Raw genomic sequence first — 17,232 nt, 5'->3', positions numbered from 1 at the left:
CTCTGCTCTGCTCTGAGCCGAAGAGAAAACATTTATCGTATCCTACAGTTTTTATCCAATGAGGAGAGAGAACGGCATGCAGGGCTGTGTGTACAGCCAAGGAACGCCGTGAATGTGGTGACGTAGCGACGAGGACTGTTATGGTGCGTTCAAGGAAACTCGTATTTTTCCGACCGTGAAGTGGTACCAGTTCGATCTGGTACGAGTTCACCGGTCGGAAGTTACGAGTGGCCGTTATAGTGACTTTCACCGGTAAAACAGGTCGGAAAAACACGAGTGGGTTGCCTGGAACGCTACAAAGTCGTAAGTTGTGACTTGAAGCTGTAATTTACGATTTCAAAAGCCTGCCTGGAACGCAGCATTAGCGAAAACGACCGGTTCACTCACTTCTGCTTTAATGATGAAGAAATACACAAGAATACAATTTAAAAGAGCCATCTCTAAGTGTTTGTATTGCTACATAGCCGGTTTTGGCGGTGACTGCTTTGCTGTGGTGAGATTCTGTACAAATCAATAAAGAAAACAGACTAATGTAATGAGTAGTTGTGTGGGACCCAACTGCAGTAAAGACTGCTGTAAAGACCTTTATTGAAACTCAGCAGGGTAACAGGTTGACAGGGAGCGGCAGGAAGCAGGAAGCAGGTAAGTGCAGGCAGGGCCAGGTGGATATTAAAGGGATAGTTCACCCAAAATTGAAATTTCACTCATTATCTACTCACCCTCATGTCGACTAAGGGCTGGGAGAAGTTTCAGAGTTATCCGTGGCTTCTCTGAGTTACAGGGGTTCTCGGCATAGCAGTGCATGTCCATATAACGGTTGCAAATGGATACCAACTGTCTTCGTAACAAAAAGACACACCAAAAAACATCCAAATACCTCCATGCTGCTCGTATGTAATGTCCGTCTTGTATTGAAGCCCCGAAATGCGAAATTGTTCCGGAAAAAATTAAATAAGTCTATATTTCAAGCTTGTTTGTAGCGGAAGCTCCTCTTCCTGGTCCGTCCAATTTGGACAAACCAGGGTCCGTCCTCTTCCCGGTTTGTCCAAATTTGATGTCCCTATCCATATTTGATTTATATGGACATGCACTGCGACGCCGAGACCCCCTGTAACTCAGAGAAGCCACAGATAACTCTGAAACTTCTCCCAGCCCTTAGTTGACAGGGTGAGTAGATAATGAGTGAAATTTCAACTTTGGGTGAACTATCCCTTTAACAGTCAAGGGTCAGTGTTTGTGTGTGGGGGGGGGGTTGTGATTGACAGATTTGTGTCCAGGGACGAGCGACAGTACTGTCAGAAGACAGGCTGGCTTCAGGGATGGATCCTTGACATGAACAGTCAGCAGTCAGCAACAGGTGAGCTGGCAGAGGGGAAGACAAACCAAGAGCAGCAGGCCGACATGAGTTCATGGACAGATGGAGGATCATTGAGCCAGCAGGTGGGGTTAGGCCAGGAGCACTCAAAACCAGGGAGCCAGTTTGAGAAAGAGTGCTGGAAGGTCTGCCATAGATGCTGAAACATGATGGTGCCTGACTTCAAAAACTCCCTGTTAATGCAAAACTGCTAAATAGCTGGGGCGTGTCAGGAGTCGAGACTTAAGCACATGCTGGTTAGTGGTAAGGGTACACAGTACACTCAGGTTTCACTTTGTACAACTTTTTCACACGTACTCAACATGTAATTCTCTGAACTTGAGTTCAGAGAATGGGTTGCAGTGAATATGGTAAGTTTCCATATTTGGACATAAAGTGTCACTTACATAAGATTGGCCAATCAAACGCAGTCTTGTCAAACAGCAGTGAAGGAAGGATCAAGATTGTTTCCACTCAGAAAAATTGAGCACAATGACATCTGCATTGTTCGTCTTCTACCTGTTTGCGGGGAAAATAGGTGAGTTGTGTTTTTGTGTTTGCACTTTGATTCTGTTAAAAGCCTTCATGTCTTCAAAACCTTGTCTCTAATTTCTCTTCAGCTCAGTCAAATATTGAGAAATTGTCCTGCTCTGTTCATTAAGTGAGACGTTTTTAAATCGGCTGTTGGTGACGGTGTCGGAGAAAAAAAATAAAGGTGCTGAGATGGGCCAGTTGTATTCAAAAAACGTTATTTTCCAACAAAATAACAGTCCCAAAAAGGGTGCATCCCAAAAAACGGACCTAAACCCGAGCCTGTTCTAGGTCAGACCGAGGTGTCGCTCTTTGTGTTTCTCTTTTTATTTAATAAGAAAGTACTACCTTCTTATTTACTGTAAATGAGGAGTGAACATGACCCTTCTTCCCAGTTTACCCCTTCCAATGTGTCCAGATATAACGGTGTGATCATACATCGACACAATCTCCGCCCATTTCCCCATGTGCCAAGTTCAAACTAAGTTCAGTGACTTTGTGCTGGCTTCATTATTTTCTAGCCACTTGTTAACAGATTCCCAGCCTAAGGTAATAACACAAGTCATCCGTCTGAACAGTGTGGAAAGTATCAAGATACTGATCATTCAAGGATGGCTCTTCTAAAGCTTGTCTTCTGCCTGACCTGCCTGTTCTTTGGGAAAATGGGTAAGTTTTACTTTTGTGGCTGCAGTTTGTATTTTAGTTCATATTTTTATGTAAAGACTATAGGTCTGTCAGGTTAAATTAATTGTGAATTTGCTTTCATTCTCATAATTAAGCTCAGGAGACTGGTCGGGAAATATCCTCAACTCTTCGCCAAAAGAGAAGTTTTATATCGGCTGATGTCGGAAAAAATGTGACCTTGCAGTGTTTCTACGGAGGCACCAATTATGGATGGCTTTTCTGGTATAAGCAAACTCTGGGACAGGAGCCAAAGCTCATCTCTACTTTTTATGTGTTTGATACAAGAAAAACTTTTTATCATGAATTCAAGGACAATCCACGCTTCAGTCTGGACGCTGGAAACGGTAAAAATCACTTAATGATCAGCGATCTGAAAATGTATGACTCGGCTACTTACTACTGTGCAGATTACATGTATGATATAAGGTTCACAGAGGGCACTGTGGTCAGTGTGCAGGGTTCAGGCTTGAAGGACCGAGCTTCAGTCCATCAGTCAGAGTCTCAGATCATCCAGCCTGGAGGCTCAGTGACTCTCAACTGTACAGTGCAGACTGGGACCTGTGATGGAGGACACAGTGTTTACTGGTTCAGAGACTCTGAAGAATCTCATCCAGGACTCATTTACACTCATGGAGACAGGAATGATCAGTGTGAGAGGAAACCTAACACACAAACACACACCTGTGTCTACAACTTGCTGATGACAAACTTGAATCGTTCTCATACTGGGACCTACTACTGTGCTGTCGCCTCATGTGGACACATACGGTTTGGAAACGGGACCAAACTGGACATTGAGGGTAAGTCACTTCATAGTAGAAGTTTTTCAAAGAATACTGTTTCTACTTTTAAGTCATGATGATCACCGCTCTCATATCATTATCTCTGTAATCTCATCTCATTGTCTTTCATTTCAGATGAGATCTCTGCTGTCCATCTCTTGAGTGGCGCTCTCGGGTTCACCACCATCCTGACCATCTTACTCATTTTCTCAGTGTGTGTGATCAGCATGAGAGGAAGCTGCCTCCATACAGGTAACTGGTTCTATCTGTACATAGGATGTTTATTTATTGATTCTGACATGATAAATATATTTCTCCTTTTTTCAGAGTCTTCTGGAAAATGTTCTGATCCGACCTTTTTAAGGCAGAACAAAATCAACAGGCTGCAAAGACTGAAGAACGACACCTGGAGGGAATGTGTGTACTTCAGTGTAAAGAAGTACAGCTGATCAAGTTTCACTTTTCATCTTTGTGTGACAGAGACTTTTTGTGAACAAGATTTTACCTAGAAGTGATGAATATAGAATCCTGCTTTTCAATAAAATCATCAAACTGGCTTTAACAAAGAAATCACATGAAGTGTAAAGTATCTGTCTGTACTGAGGTGTAGGACAATTGACCAGAGGTTCTGCTACCTGAGAGAAATATTAGAAATTCCATCCAAAAAACTTGCATATTACAGTGTGTTATATTATTTTCTGGGTCAGGACACACTGATACTGTTGTGGGGGTAGGGCCTCACAGCGTCTACCTGTGTGGCGGCAGCACGTCTTTCAAAGAGGGGGAGATCATTTTCAGCCTACAGTACATCATAGAATTTCTCCATTTACCAACAACAGTAATGTGGTAGCCAGTGTTACTGGTGTAAATAAACTTCACTAGCTAGGACCACACCAACACATTGAGAGTTTTAAAGGTTATAATGAAATCAGAGATCGGTGTAAGGGGTGATCTTGGGAAGTCTTCAGCCAGGCTGTGGAGACTCTGAGTGGGGGTTCCGTCTCCAGCGGTTTGTCGTGCCCAGGCTGAAGTTAACGCCCCTGAATCTGAAATAAAAGGGGAGATGCTGAGTCGACTAGGAATGGGAGAAGAAGGAGGGTTAGAAAAAGGGAGGGAGGGAGGGTTGATGACTCACAGACAAACGGAGTGGAGAGGGGAGGCACGGCTTAAGTAGGCTGGCAGGTGATTGAGGTGATTGAGGGAGTGGTCAGGCGTGGCCCTGCTCCCGAACTTAAGATAACACATTAATTTTCATTTAAGCTTAAGATCTTTAATGAGTGTGTTAATGTTACCTAAACATGCTCCACTGCAACATGTTGTATTTTTGACTAATTTAAAATCTATTGCCAACATGTTCTTCATTCACCTCTCGCCATATATTTCTATTCAAGTAAACTGCTTATACTGTAGGTGGCAGTGAACGTGTTATCATGTTTCCAAATTTGGACACACAAGTGTCATTCAGTCGACCAATCAAACGCAGTCTTGTCTTGTCAAAAGGGAAGCAAAGGAAAGGTTTTTTTCCACTCAGCAAGAAAATCTTAGCACGATGACATCTGCACAGTTTGTTTTCTATCTCTCATGTTTGTTGTGGGGGATAATGGGTGAGTTGTGTTGTTTTTGATTGCATTATGACTTTTTTCAACATCTCCATGTGTTCATGACGTGCATTCACTTTGTCTCTCATTTCTCTTCAGCTCAGTCGACTGATCAGAAATACTCTGCATCTGTTCGCCAAGAGGTGCGCTTCATATCGGCTAATGTTGGTGAAAGCTTGACCTTAAAATGTTTCTTCGACAACGATGATGTGCCAAGGCTTTACTGGTACAAGCAAACTCTCGGACATAAACCAAGGCTTGTTTCTACCTTAGTAAATGTTCACACAAATGGAACTTTACAGCGTGAATTCAAGAACAATCCACGTTTCTCTCTGGACACTGGAGCTGGTATCAATCACTTAAAAATAACAGATCTGCAAATATCAGACTCAGCCACTTACTACTGTGCAAAAAGAGCTTCAATTATAATTGAATTTGCAGAGGGTACTACTGTTAATGTTAAGGGGTCTGGTTTGAACATCCAGGCTTCAGTGCATCAGATCATCCAGCCTGGAGGCTCAGTGACTCTCAACTGTACAGTGCAGACTGGGACATGTGATGGAGGACACAGTGTTTACTGGTTCAGAGACTCTGAAGAATCTCATCCAGGACTCATTTACACTCATGGAGACAGGAATGATCAGTGTGAGAGGAAACCTGACACACAAACACACACCTGTGTCTACAACTTGCCGATGACAAACCTGGATCGTTCTGGGACCTACTACTGTGCAGTCGCCTCATGTGGACACCTACTGTTTGGAAATGGGACCAAACTCGACATTGAGGGTAAGTCACTTCATAGTAGATGTCAAAAAATACTGCTTCTACTTTTAAGTCATGATGATCACCGCTCTCATATCATTATATCTCATTTCAGATGAGATCTCTGTTGTCCATGTCTTGAGTGGGGCACTTGGGTTGAGCACCATCTTGAACATTTTACTCATTTTCTCAGTGTGTGTGATCAGTATGAGAGGAAGCTGCCTCCATACAGGTAACTGGTCTTATCTGTACATATAATGTTTATTTTCTGAATGTCACATGATGAAGGCATTTCTTCTTTTTTTCAGAGTTTTCTGCAAGATATTCTGACCCCTCCTTTTTAAGGCAAAACAAGATAAACAGGCGGCGAAGACTGAAGGACGGCACCTCGAGTGAATGTGTGTACTTCAGTGTAAAGAAGCACAGCTGATCATGTTTCTTTTTTTTTCTTTGTGTGACAGAGACTTTTTGCTAACAAGATTTCACCAAAAAGTAATGAATATAGAATCCTGCTTTCCAATAAACTCATCAAACTGGCTTTTACAAAGAAAACACATGACATGTATTGTACTTGCCTATATCTGTAATAAGCTGTAGGACAACTGACCACAGAGGTTCTGCTGCCTTACAGAAACATGAGGACTAAAATTCCAGTGTTACATAACTTGCATATTACAGTGACACCATTTTCTACATAGAAGGCTCATAGGCTACGAATACTAATACACTTACCATTCTAAGTCTGTTTGTTTGCACCAAAGCAGCAGATCATGAAAAGACTCACAACCATGAGTTAGTTAGAAGCTTCATTGTTTGTTCTTTTGTTCAAAACCTAACACCAGGAACTGATGTATATAGGAGGGGACCACCCAGTATTTCCTTTAGCGGTTGTTGGGCCAAACCAAGTGGAGGGTTTTCTTTTCTATCAGATAGTTTCTTTTGTTTGATCTATGCATTAAAGAGCGGTGTCCAACTTGCTGTGTTCTGGCTGAAGTCCAGGATTGAACTGGACTCTTCCTGTAAGCAGATGGAGTTGGACTTTGAGTTGTTTGTTCAGTGGAGATCAATGTAAATAAAATATGCACTTCTGAGAAATCAAGATAGTCTGCCTCTGTCTATCACTGATGGTGACAGTAGTGTGTGTGTGTGTGTGTGTGTGTGTGTGTGTGTGTGTGTGTGTGTGTGTGTGTGTGTGTGTGTGTGTGTGTGTGTGTGTGTGTGTGTGTGTGTGTGTGTGTGTGTGTGTGTGAGTGTGAGTGTGAGTGTGAAAGAGAGAGAGATTGTACAAACCACAAAATGTTCACTATCATGAGGTGAGGCTGGTGTGAGCTGACAGGAAGGGGTGGAGCCTCTGTCACGTTTCATAGTGACCTGCTCCATCTTGACAGAGTCTGACTCCACCAAAATCCCAGTTAATCCATTACTGCTACAGAGGTGGGGCATGTCACCCACCTGTCACTCAAAGCAGCCACACCCTTAATACTGTCTAACTTTGAGCCTCAATAACATTGAAATATGTGAGTTGTAAACAATCACTTAGGCGCGTTTCCGCTGCAGGAACTTTTTTGGGATAATTTTATGGGCCGTGTCTCCACTGCAGGGACTTCCCCAGTCCCTGCCTCCAAACAGGTCCTCAGATCGGCCCTGAAAACTCCCGGGTGTGGCTGGAGATTTACTCTGTGCTGATTGGTCGAAATCAGAATGGGGGTGTGACACTCCGAAATAAGATACGTTTTTAAAACCCAACTGTCCTGTAGTCTTGGGATGAGCTTAAAGGAATAGTTCACCAAAAAATGAAATTCAGTCATTGACTCACCCTCATGCTGATGAATACTCCAGAGTCGTTTTTTATTCCTCAAAGTGCATCTGATCCGGGAGGGGGGTTCATAGTCCAACGAAAACTTTATATGAGAGTAATAGCGCCTAAGACAAAAAGTCCATAAAACTACACTAAAACCTCATAATCTTATACTGCTCATCCACTGCAATCCAAGTGTCTTGAAGGGATATAATCCAGAGTTTATTCAAAACAACATAATTTAGGACATTTTTACAGCCTAAACAGTCCTGTATTGCGCTCTGACATTCACACGCATGAACATGAGAGCGCACCCCAGGCAAATTCAATACAGGACTGTGTAACTTACAAGGTTTTTGTGTAGTTTTATGGACCTTTTTGTGTCGGGCGTTATTACTCTCATATAAGGTTTTCGTTGGACTACGAACCCCCCTCCCGGGTCTCCAGATGCACTTTGAAGAATAAAAATCTATTCATCAGCATGAGGGTGAGTCAATAATGACTGAATTTCTTTTTTTGGTGAACTATTCCTTTAAGCCCATTTCTTCCCATTTCGTTTCATAGTGAGGGGTGTGTGACATTTGTGACATGGCAAATTGTTAATATTTCACTCTGTGTGTGTGTATACGTATATAAGGGAGAGAGAGGGTGTGTGCGTGTGTGCATATATAATTTGCAGTACCACGGTAAACATTTTTGGCTCTAAGTCCCTGGCTGGTTGGCCACCCCTGATCTAGAGCATTACCTGCAATACAACATTGCATTCGTAGAATAGAAGAAGCCTTTATCTTGTTGTATTACAAACAAAAAGCAATATTAAAAGTGAAACTTCAGTAAAGTAAATTGTGTGGTTAGTGTGTGTTCTAAGTGCTGATTGCTTGTGAAAAAAAAATAAAACTGTTTTTGAGGGTATTGGTGTGGGATTTAAGTGACCTGAAGCACCTGACAGAGCAACAGGTCAAACAAATAATGTCCAGAATGTGAACTGTCTTTGATGTTGATGGCTCTGGAGAGGCAGCAGGTGGTGAGGCAGAGAGGAAAGAGGGCAGCCAGTGATGATGATCCTCTTTAATGTTTTTTGTCAGCAGCTGTGCAGCCTGAGTTCAATATTGTGATGCAATAGTGCTCACACTGTCGATGAAGGAATGATGGAAGAAACATTCTCAGTTCAATTTCTTCCAGCCTTCCATGTGAGGAGGTGATGTCAAATAATTTCTTCCTCTTCTGATCCTGTGATTTTCATGGACTTTATCACTGATTCATCCCTAAATTAACTACATGTACTGTACTTTTCCTTGTAGCACTTTCTATACTTTTAAAGAAGCATGTTTTTATCTGAAGCTCCATGGTTTAAATGTGGGTTCTACTTTTATGAAAATGTTTTATTCTTGTATCATCAAGTCTTTACTAACTTTTCACTTCATCTGTTCATGGAAAAACAGATGCTGCCGAGATGCAGACTGGCAGACTGAGAGATTAATTTGTCCCTGCAGCGATGGGACTTTTAAATGACTTGTTGTGATTTAATGTGTTTGTTGTCTTGCTGTACACCTTTGTGTCTTTGTTTTTCTAGTACTGGCTGTGAAATTAAATGCCCCTACGGACAATAAAGATTCTTGAACTTGAGTATATGATACATGGACTTTTATATTTTGGTGAATTTTACATCTTATTCCAAGTGTAAAGGTGATCATGTTCTTCATAGATCTCTCATTACCCAACTACTGGTGGCAGTGAACATGTCTCTTTAACAGAACATTGTCGCCTCAGATTGGCCAATCAAACGGAGTCTTGTCTGTGAACAAGGAAAAAAGATTTAGACTCTTTACAGTCAAGTCAGCCAATCACATGTGTTCATGTCTCTAAAGACTGAAGCCACCACCAATATTGTTCCAGTCAACTCAGCAATTTGAACACGATGACTTCTTCAGTGTTTGCCTTTTACCTCACATGTGTGATCTTGGGGGAAGTGGGTAAGTTTCAGTTTTTAGAATCTTTATCATGCATCTTTTAACGTGTTGTCGCACATCATACAGATTCTGTCATGTTCATGTGAGTGAACGTTGGCTTTGTCTTTCATGTCACTCCAGCTCAGATGGCTCATTTGAAAAAGTCTGAACCTTTTCCTCCGGAGGGAGTGGAGCGATTTGTATCAGCTCATGTCGGCGGCGAGGTCAATTTGCAGTGTTCGTATGACGGTGTATCTGCAAGGCTTTACTGGTACAAGCACAGTCTGGGACAGAAGCCGAGGCTCATCTCTACTTTCATCAAACATAATGTCCACAGGTCATTCCATGATGAATTTAAGAACGATTCCCGTTTCAATCTGATCACAGAAAGTGGGAAAAATCACTTGAAAATCACAGATTTACGCACGTCAGACACAGCTACTTACTGCTGTGTTGTTTATTTATACACATTACAATTTCTGGAGAGTGTTACTGTCAGTGTGAAGGATTCAGGTTATAACAGCCAATCTTGGATCCATCAGTCAGTGTCAGAGATTATGCAGCCAAGACGCTCAGTGACTCTGAGCTGTACAGTGCAGACTGGGACCTGTGATGGAGGACACAGTGTTTACTGGTTCAGAGACTCTGAAGATTCTCATCCAGGACTCATTTACACTCATGGAGACAGGGATGATCAGTGTGAGAGGAAACCTGACACACAGACAAATACCTGCGTCTACAACTTGCCGATGACAAACCTGAATCGTTCTCATACTGGGACCTACTACTGTGCTGTCGCCTCATGTGGACACATACTGTTTGGAAACGGAACCAGGCTGGACTTTGAGGGTAAGTCACTTCATAGTAGAGGTTTTTCAAAGAATACTGTTCCTACATTTAAGTCATGCAGAAGTTGTTGATGTTTTTTTTTTTCAGTATGCTGTTCCTACCCTGTAATCTGATCTCAGCATGTCTTATTTTAGATGAGATCTCTGTTGTCCATCTCTTGAGTGGCGCTCTCGGGTTCAGCACCATCCTGAACATTTTACTGGTTTTCTCAGTGTGTGTGATCAGCATGAAGAGAAGCTGCCTCCATACAGGTAACTGGTCTTATCTGCACATATAATGTTTATTAATTAAATGTGACATAGATGGAAACTTTTCTTCTTTTTTTCAGAATCCTCTTCAAGATATTCTGACCCCTCCTTTTTAAGGCAAAACAAGATCAACAGACAGCGAAGACTGAAAAACGACACCTGGAGTGAATGTGTGTACCTAAGTGTAAAGTAGTACAGCTGATCATGGTTCACTTTTGATCTTTGTGTGACAGAGACTTTTTGCTAACAATATCTCACCAAGAAGGGATGAATATAGAATCCTGCTTTTCAATCAACTTAAACTGGCTTTTGCAAAGAAACCACATGAAGTGTAATGTACCATGTCTGTACTGAGGTGTAGACAACTGACCACAGAGGTTTTGTGAAACATAAGGATTAAAACCACAGTGTTAAAATTACATCAAAATAACTCGCTTATTACAGTGTATTACACCATTTTCTACTTGTGTTTGTTTTATTATCAATACTAATGAATCACTTACCATCCTAAGTCTGTTTGTTTACACCAAAGTTAGAGGCTTCATTGTGTGTTCTTTTGTTCACGAGGGACTAATGTTTAGGAGGGGACCACCCAGCATTTCCTGTTTCTAGTGGTTGTTGGGCCAAACCAAGTGAAGGGTTTCCTTTTCTATCAGAGAGTTTCTTTTGTTTGATTTATGCATTAAAGAGTAGTGTCCAACCTGCTGTGTTGTGGTTCTGGCTGAAGTCCAGGAGTGAACTGGACTCTTACTGTAAGGAGATGGAGTTAGTCTTTGAGTTGTTTGTTCAGTGGAGATCAATGTAAATAAAATGTGCACTTTTGAGAAATCAGCATGTCTATCTATATACCACCTCCATTGTACACAGTTGTATGATGCAACACCTCTATCACTGATGGTGCAGTGCATGTCACTTAGTGTGTGTGTATGTGTGTGAGAGAGAGAGGGGAGATTGCACAAACCACAAAATGTTCACTATCATGAGGTGAGACTCATGTGAGCTGACAGGAAGAGGTGGAGCCTCTGTCACGCTTCATAGTGACCTGCTCCTCCGTCACCATCTTGACAGAGTCTGACTCCAACAAACCAACAAAATCCATTACTGCTACAGAGGTGGGCGTGTCACCCACCTGTCACTCGAAGCAGCCACACCCTCAATACTGTCTAACTTTGAGTCTCAATAACATTGAAATGTGTGAGTTGTAAACAATCACCAAATTGCCTCTGAGGTGAAAATTGGCTTTGTGCTGTGCCTGTGAACACTAGTCTGGGGCCGTTAACTCGCTGTTTTGGTAAGGAACCGATCCAGGGCGAGAAAGACAGGCCTTTCCCTCAAAATAAAAGCACTAAGCTTATAAAAAAGGTGAAACTCTTTAATTTAAGGAATATAATTTACAAGAATGTCCCAGAGCCATTAAGTTAACATTTGGCTTCTATTGTATTACAAGTTAAGACTTTTACTTTGATGAATTTGGTGATTTCCGGTTCCGCTAGAAAAATTCGGCGTTAACAGACACCAGGCTCTTCGCCTCTCTGAAGAGCCTGATGATGCGAGGCTAGTCATGGTGCTTTATTTTGAAGGTCTCGAGTCTTGTCTTCCTCCTTCACGTTGTAGCCCTAAAAACAAAAACATTCCCTATAGTGTAATCATGTTTCAACATCACTCTCTCTTGCATTGCATTTTTATAAAGACAGGGCTAGGGTGGTTCGGGTCAGGCCACCGTCACAAAAAAAAACATGCTTGGTGGGTGGGCCACCTTGCCACCGGGCTTAACAGGTTTTCTGGGGGAAACCCTGACTTTAATATTGTAGTATTTCATTAATTTGTGTTTCATTATAACAACAATTTAAAAACAGTGATGTTACAAATACATGATCCATGGGTTTTTAACTTGCTCTGAGAATATGAGGTAAAACCAAAGTCGACACAGATGCAGCCAAAATAATCATGACTAATTGACCACTTGAAAAAGTAATCGATAGATTAAAGCACCAAAAATAATTGTTAGTTGCAGCCCCAGTTGTTTTATACCATGATTTTGGAAATTTGTAATAAACAGAAAGAGATTCAGAGAAGAAGATGGCGGTTCACTCTTTCATTCACTGATTCCGTGATTCTGTTTTCCAGGGTTTTATCCAGGAGAGATGAGAGCAGTGAACCCCAACAAAAATCATTTGTTACTCCAGTTACACACATTGAAACTTGTATGCAGGGTTATGGAAACACATCCTGGCTCCTTGGGTTCTTGCCTGCTGATTACAAAGACGTGCTGAAAAACATAGGTGCCCAACTTGCCAGGATTCCCTCCAGCAGCACTCCAACCCACAGCCTCCACTTCCTCTCCGACTGGGCCCCGGCCATTTCTACTCCCTGCTCCAGTTCCATACCCAGCTGGGCCCTAGCTTCAACAACCCACTCTGGCTGGGCCACAGCTCTAAGTGCCAGAGACAACAATCCTGACTCAGTGTTGGTGGGTTCCAGCAGTCCCCAACCCTGTCCCTGCTGGAGCTACATGGGCCAGAGTCCACTCTTCATTCCAGCTGGCCCCCAGCCGTCCAACTCCGTCCCTAGTTGATCTATGACAGCACCCAGCTCAGAGGTGAAGGTCAGAGCGCCAGGGAGGAGACATAATGGACGACCCCCAGCTGTGATGTGCCACATTGCATGGTTTCCTGTATCCAGCCCGATTCCCAGCTCTCCCAGGTTCCTGCCCAGAGTCTAATCAACTCCTGTCTCCAGCTTTAAACCAGTGGTTTGTCCGACTCATGTCTTCAGTGTTCAGCCAATTCATTGTCCAGCCCATTTCTCCAGTGTCCAGCTTCTGTCCCCAGTGCCTAGCTATTGGTTGATTTAGCGCCTGTCCTGACCTCAGGGCTGGAAAACATTATGTTCATTTTGTGGTTTGTGTGTGTTCAAAGTGCTAATTCAGATAACTAAACTAAATTTAGCTAAGACAGTAAACATAGTAAATATATTATCGTTTGCTCTGTCAGCATAATGACTAATTTATCATACCTTCCAAACACTGATTTATTCATTAACACATGTTAACACACACAAACACACACATTTCTTAGCATACAGTATATGCTGTTATTAATGTTACCTTCTAACTTTAACTTGAAAATATCCAACAATAAATACACAACATAATGTCATAACCATACAAACCATTAGCCTACAATAAACCAATTTAACAAAAAAACATATTCAACTTGTGAAGTCAGAATTTCCTAACAGATCATTGTGAATATATTGTTGTGGTCAATTACTTACAGTCAGCCGTTGCAAAAATAAAATAATTAAATTTATGTTCTTCATGTTTCTCACCATGTAATTCACTGAAACTTAACTTGACTTACCACCTGGGTGAGGCAGAACTTGTGAACATGTTTCCAAATTTGGACACACAGTATTACCTCATTCGACCAATCAAAAACAGTCCTGTCTTGTCAAAAGTGAAGAAAAGATCAAGATTGTTTCCACTCAGCACAACAACTTGAGCACGATGACATCTGCACTGTTTGTCTTCTGCTTGTCATGTTTGATCATGGGGAGAATAGGTGAGTTGTGCTTTTGTGATCACACTTTGAATGTTTTAAATGTCTCCATGTGCTCATGTCCATTTCCTCTGTCTCTCATTTACCCTCAGCTCAGTCAACTATTCTGAAAAACTCCCAAACTGTTCATCAGGAGAGACGTTTTGTATCAGTTAAAACTGGAGACAACTTGACTTTACACTGTTCCTATGAGGGTGATGTGGGTGCAAGGTATCACTGGTATAAGCAGAGTGTTGGACAGAAACCGAAGCATGTTTCTACTTTTTACAAGTACGATAAAAATGGACCTTTTCAAAATGAATTTGAGAACAATCCACGTTTTGCACTGGATACTGAAACTGGTAAAAATCATTTAAAGATCAGTGACATACGTATTTTGGACGCAGCTACTTACTACTGCGCCAGTAGTTATTCACACAAGTATGAATTTGCAGAGGGCACTGTTGTCAGTGTAGAGGGTTCTACCTTGAACATCCATCAGTCAGAGTCTGAGATCATCCAGCCTGGAGGCTCAGTGACTCTCAACTGTACAGTGCAGACTGGGACCTGTGATGGAGGACACAGTGTTTACTGGTTCAGAGACTCTGAAGAATCTCATCCAGGACTCATTTACACTCATGGAGACAGGAATGGTCAGTGTGAGAGGAAACCTGACACACAAACACGTACCTGTATCTACAATTTGCTGATGACAAATCTTAACCATTCTCAAACTGGGACCTACTACTGCGCTGTCGCCTCATGTGGACACATACTGTTTGGAAACGGGACCAAACTAGACTTTGAGGGTGAGTCACTTTTTAGAACAATTTTTCTAAAGTTTCAACCGAAGATGAAGACTTTACAACAAAACCCTCTCAACTTTTTTATCTTAATATCTGCAGATGAGCTGAACTGTCTTGTCTTGGTGTATGTCTTGAGTGGAGCTTTGGTATTTACCACCATCCTTAGTGTGTTACTGGCTTTCTTTATGCATGCGATCACCAAGAGAAACGGCTGCAAATATGCAGGTACAGAACATGCTATTCTTTTACAGTTCATGCTGTGTAATCACTTCAATTAAGCGCACTTTTTATTTTTCTATAGAGTATCGGGCAAGATCTTCAGATCCCCCTGCAGTGAATACAGAGGTAATATTTCAGATTTAGTACATGGGGGTTTTGTGTGTTACATTGACTTAGAAAACTGTTATCGACCCGCTGTTAGCAACATATTTCAATCGAAAGTAGCCGCTGAATTTTCAACAATGTTGCTCTCATTTACATTTTATTCAGTGGGGGACTGGGTTAGTACAACTGAAGTACTAACCCAGTCAATTATTTATTAATAGAAACTTGGATTTCTATAGCTGGTCCATCCAAAGACTTTGTTTATTCCATCTTCATTAATCTCAAGCACGAAAATGGGATTTTATGTTCTTTTTTATTGTCAGGGTCAGCAGAATGAAGAAAACATCCATTATGCGGCTTTAGAGGAACACAAAGTCAACAGAACTCGAAGACCGAGGAACAGCGCCCAGTCTGAATGTGTGTATTCCAGTGTAAAGGTGCAGAACTGAATGTTTTTCATGTTTGTTTCTATGTAACAGCACGTTGCTGTTTTATTTCTTGTCAATCTTCATAACCTTGTGTCATTGTGTTGATGCTTGTAACGAAGCTGTAGCAAACCAAGACAATGTTTGATAAAAGAAAAGACGATAGAGAAAGGAAGAGAGAGTGGTATGTTGTATGGCATAGTATGATACATACAGAGTCGTACAATATAACCTTAAATCCATCCCATAGCGTCAGAAAAACAATCAAAGCCTTAATTAGTACTAACTAAAATATATATTTATTTTTTAAAACAGGACTTCATTATTCTGAACATCAAGCACATTTATTGTCTTCATTTTCTTTGTTTCACATAATGTTGCAGTTGTTGGGTTGTTTGCTCATATTTCCATGCCAAACTAAGTAAGATTGTATGGATTAAACTTTTCGGAACAATGATTTAAGGATTTCTTTTTTTTTTCAAAGTCTAACTTTGGTGACATATGTCACATTACTATTTTTACACCTTGCTATATTTACTATGTGTCATAAACAAAACCTTTTGATGAATTGCAAATTTCCCCACAGTGTGACAAACAAAGGACTTCTTCTTTTATTGTTCATCTGCTGTAAGTTTTTAGAAGAGATGAGATGCACCCCCACCTATTAAGATCTTTTTTCTAGGTGTCAATGTTCTTTACTGGGAGGAGTCCAAAGATGAGGAAAACACCAGGGTCGCTAAAATGCACTCACTTTCAAATTGTAGTTGTTGGGGTGTTTCAAGAAATGTCTGCAATATTATCATCTTGGTGGTGATGTAAAAAGTGCAGTAAGATCAGCAAATTAATTCAAAATCATCCTCAATGAAGAAAACTTACATGGGACCCAACTGCAGCACAACTCAAAGAGGTAGTTTGCAAAGACCTTTATTGAAACTCAGCTGGGTTACTGGTTGACAGGGAGCGGCAGATTTCAGGTGAGTAGTACAGGCAGGGCCCAGGTAGATAATAACAGTTTAGAATCAGTGCTCATGGGGGTCTGTGATTGACAGCTGAGTGTTCAGCGACGAGCAATAGTGATGTCAGTTTGGGGGCGGAATGGATTCTGTTTCAGGTGAGCAGGCAAAGTGGCAGACAAACCAAGAGGAGCAGGCTGGCATGAGTTCATGGACAGATGGAGGAGTGTTGAACCAGCAGCTGGTTAGGTCAGGAGCACTCAAAACTAGGGAAGCGGTTTGAGAAAGAGTGAGAAAAGAATGACAACATTCCTTTCTTGCAGCTCTGGGAGAGAGAACACATTTATCTGTTCTTGTACAGTCCTTTAAACCAGTGAATTACCTTGTCACTTAGTGCAGCAATATGTCATCCTCACAGGCTGTTGTCTAACTGATGTGTGTGTCTCTGGGTTAGTTTTTGATTCCATATTTTATCATTTATTAGACCATCCCTTCTCATGACATGGCTTCTATCAAAATAAGTGTGTTGAATTCTGTGACCTAAAATTCAATCTGTATATTTTGGCCTCATTTTATTTCAGCTCAGTTTACCGTTCTGCATGGTAACACATATGTGGTAAAAGCAAA

The 17,232-nt window shown here is 41.5% G+C and overlaps 4 protein-coding genes across 4 annotated transcripts in view; all 4 read left to right on the top strand.

The window, feature by feature from the left end:
• LOC311001944 (uncharacterized protein) overlaps positions 1–13,133 on the top strand; it is a gene marked incomplete at both ends in the record, with an annotated part of 67,388 nt that extends 54,255 nt beyond the window's left edge. Inside the window, 3 exons of the mRNA XM_083993123.1 lie at positions 3,487–3,603; positions 10,639–10,742; positions 12,771–13,133. Coding sequence (XP_083849249.1) covers positions 3,487–3,603; positions 10,639–10,742; positions 12,771–13,133 — 584 coding nt within the window. The remainder of the gene's footprint in view (positions 1–3,486; positions 3,604–10,638; positions 10,743–12,770) is intronic.
• Positions 1,333–3,428, top strand: LOC311001499 (uncharacterized protein; the record flags this gene model as incomplete). Its single annotated transcript, XM_083992587.1, has 2 exons — positions 1,333–1,500; positions 2,754–3,428. 2 exons carry the CDS (start codon positions 1,333–1,335, stop codon positions 3,426–3,428), a joined length of 843 nt encoding a protein of 280 aa, XP_083848713.1.
• Positions 4,952–9,132, top strand: LOC311001498 (uncharacterized protein; the record flags this gene model as incomplete). The annotated part of the gene is made up of 3 exons (XM_083992586.1): positions 4,952–4,955; positions 5,049–5,738; positions 9,086–9,132. 3 exons carry the CDS (start codon positions 4,952–4,954, stop codon positions 9,130–9,132), a joined length of 741 nt encoding a protein of 246 aa, XP_083848712.1.
• Positions 13,134–14,108: 975 nt separating the features above from the next.
• LOC311001943 (uncharacterized protein) lies at positions 14,109–15,564 on the top strand (the record flags this gene model as incomplete). The annotated part of the gene is made up of 4 exons (XM_083993122.1): positions 14,109–14,121; positions 14,211–14,906; positions 15,003–15,128; positions 15,551–15,564. The coding sequence occupies 4 exons, from the start codon at positions 14,109–14,111 to the stop codon at positions 15,562–15,564; spliced, it is 849 nt and encodes a 282-aa protein (XP_083849248.1).
• Between the last annotated feature and the right edge of the window lie 1,668 nt (positions 15,565–17,232).

The sequence above is a fragment of the Trachurus trachurus genome (genome assembly GCF_905171665.1).
Source record: "Trachurus trachurus genome assembly, chromosome: 18".
In the NCBI taxonomy this organism is placed as follows: domain Eukaryota; kingdom Metazoa; phylum Chordata; class Actinopteri; order Carangiformes; family Carangidae; genus Trachurus; species Trachurus trachurus.
The sequence above is the reverse complement of the archived record's forward strand: the minus strand, read 5'-3'. Positions and strand labels throughout refer to the sequence as shown.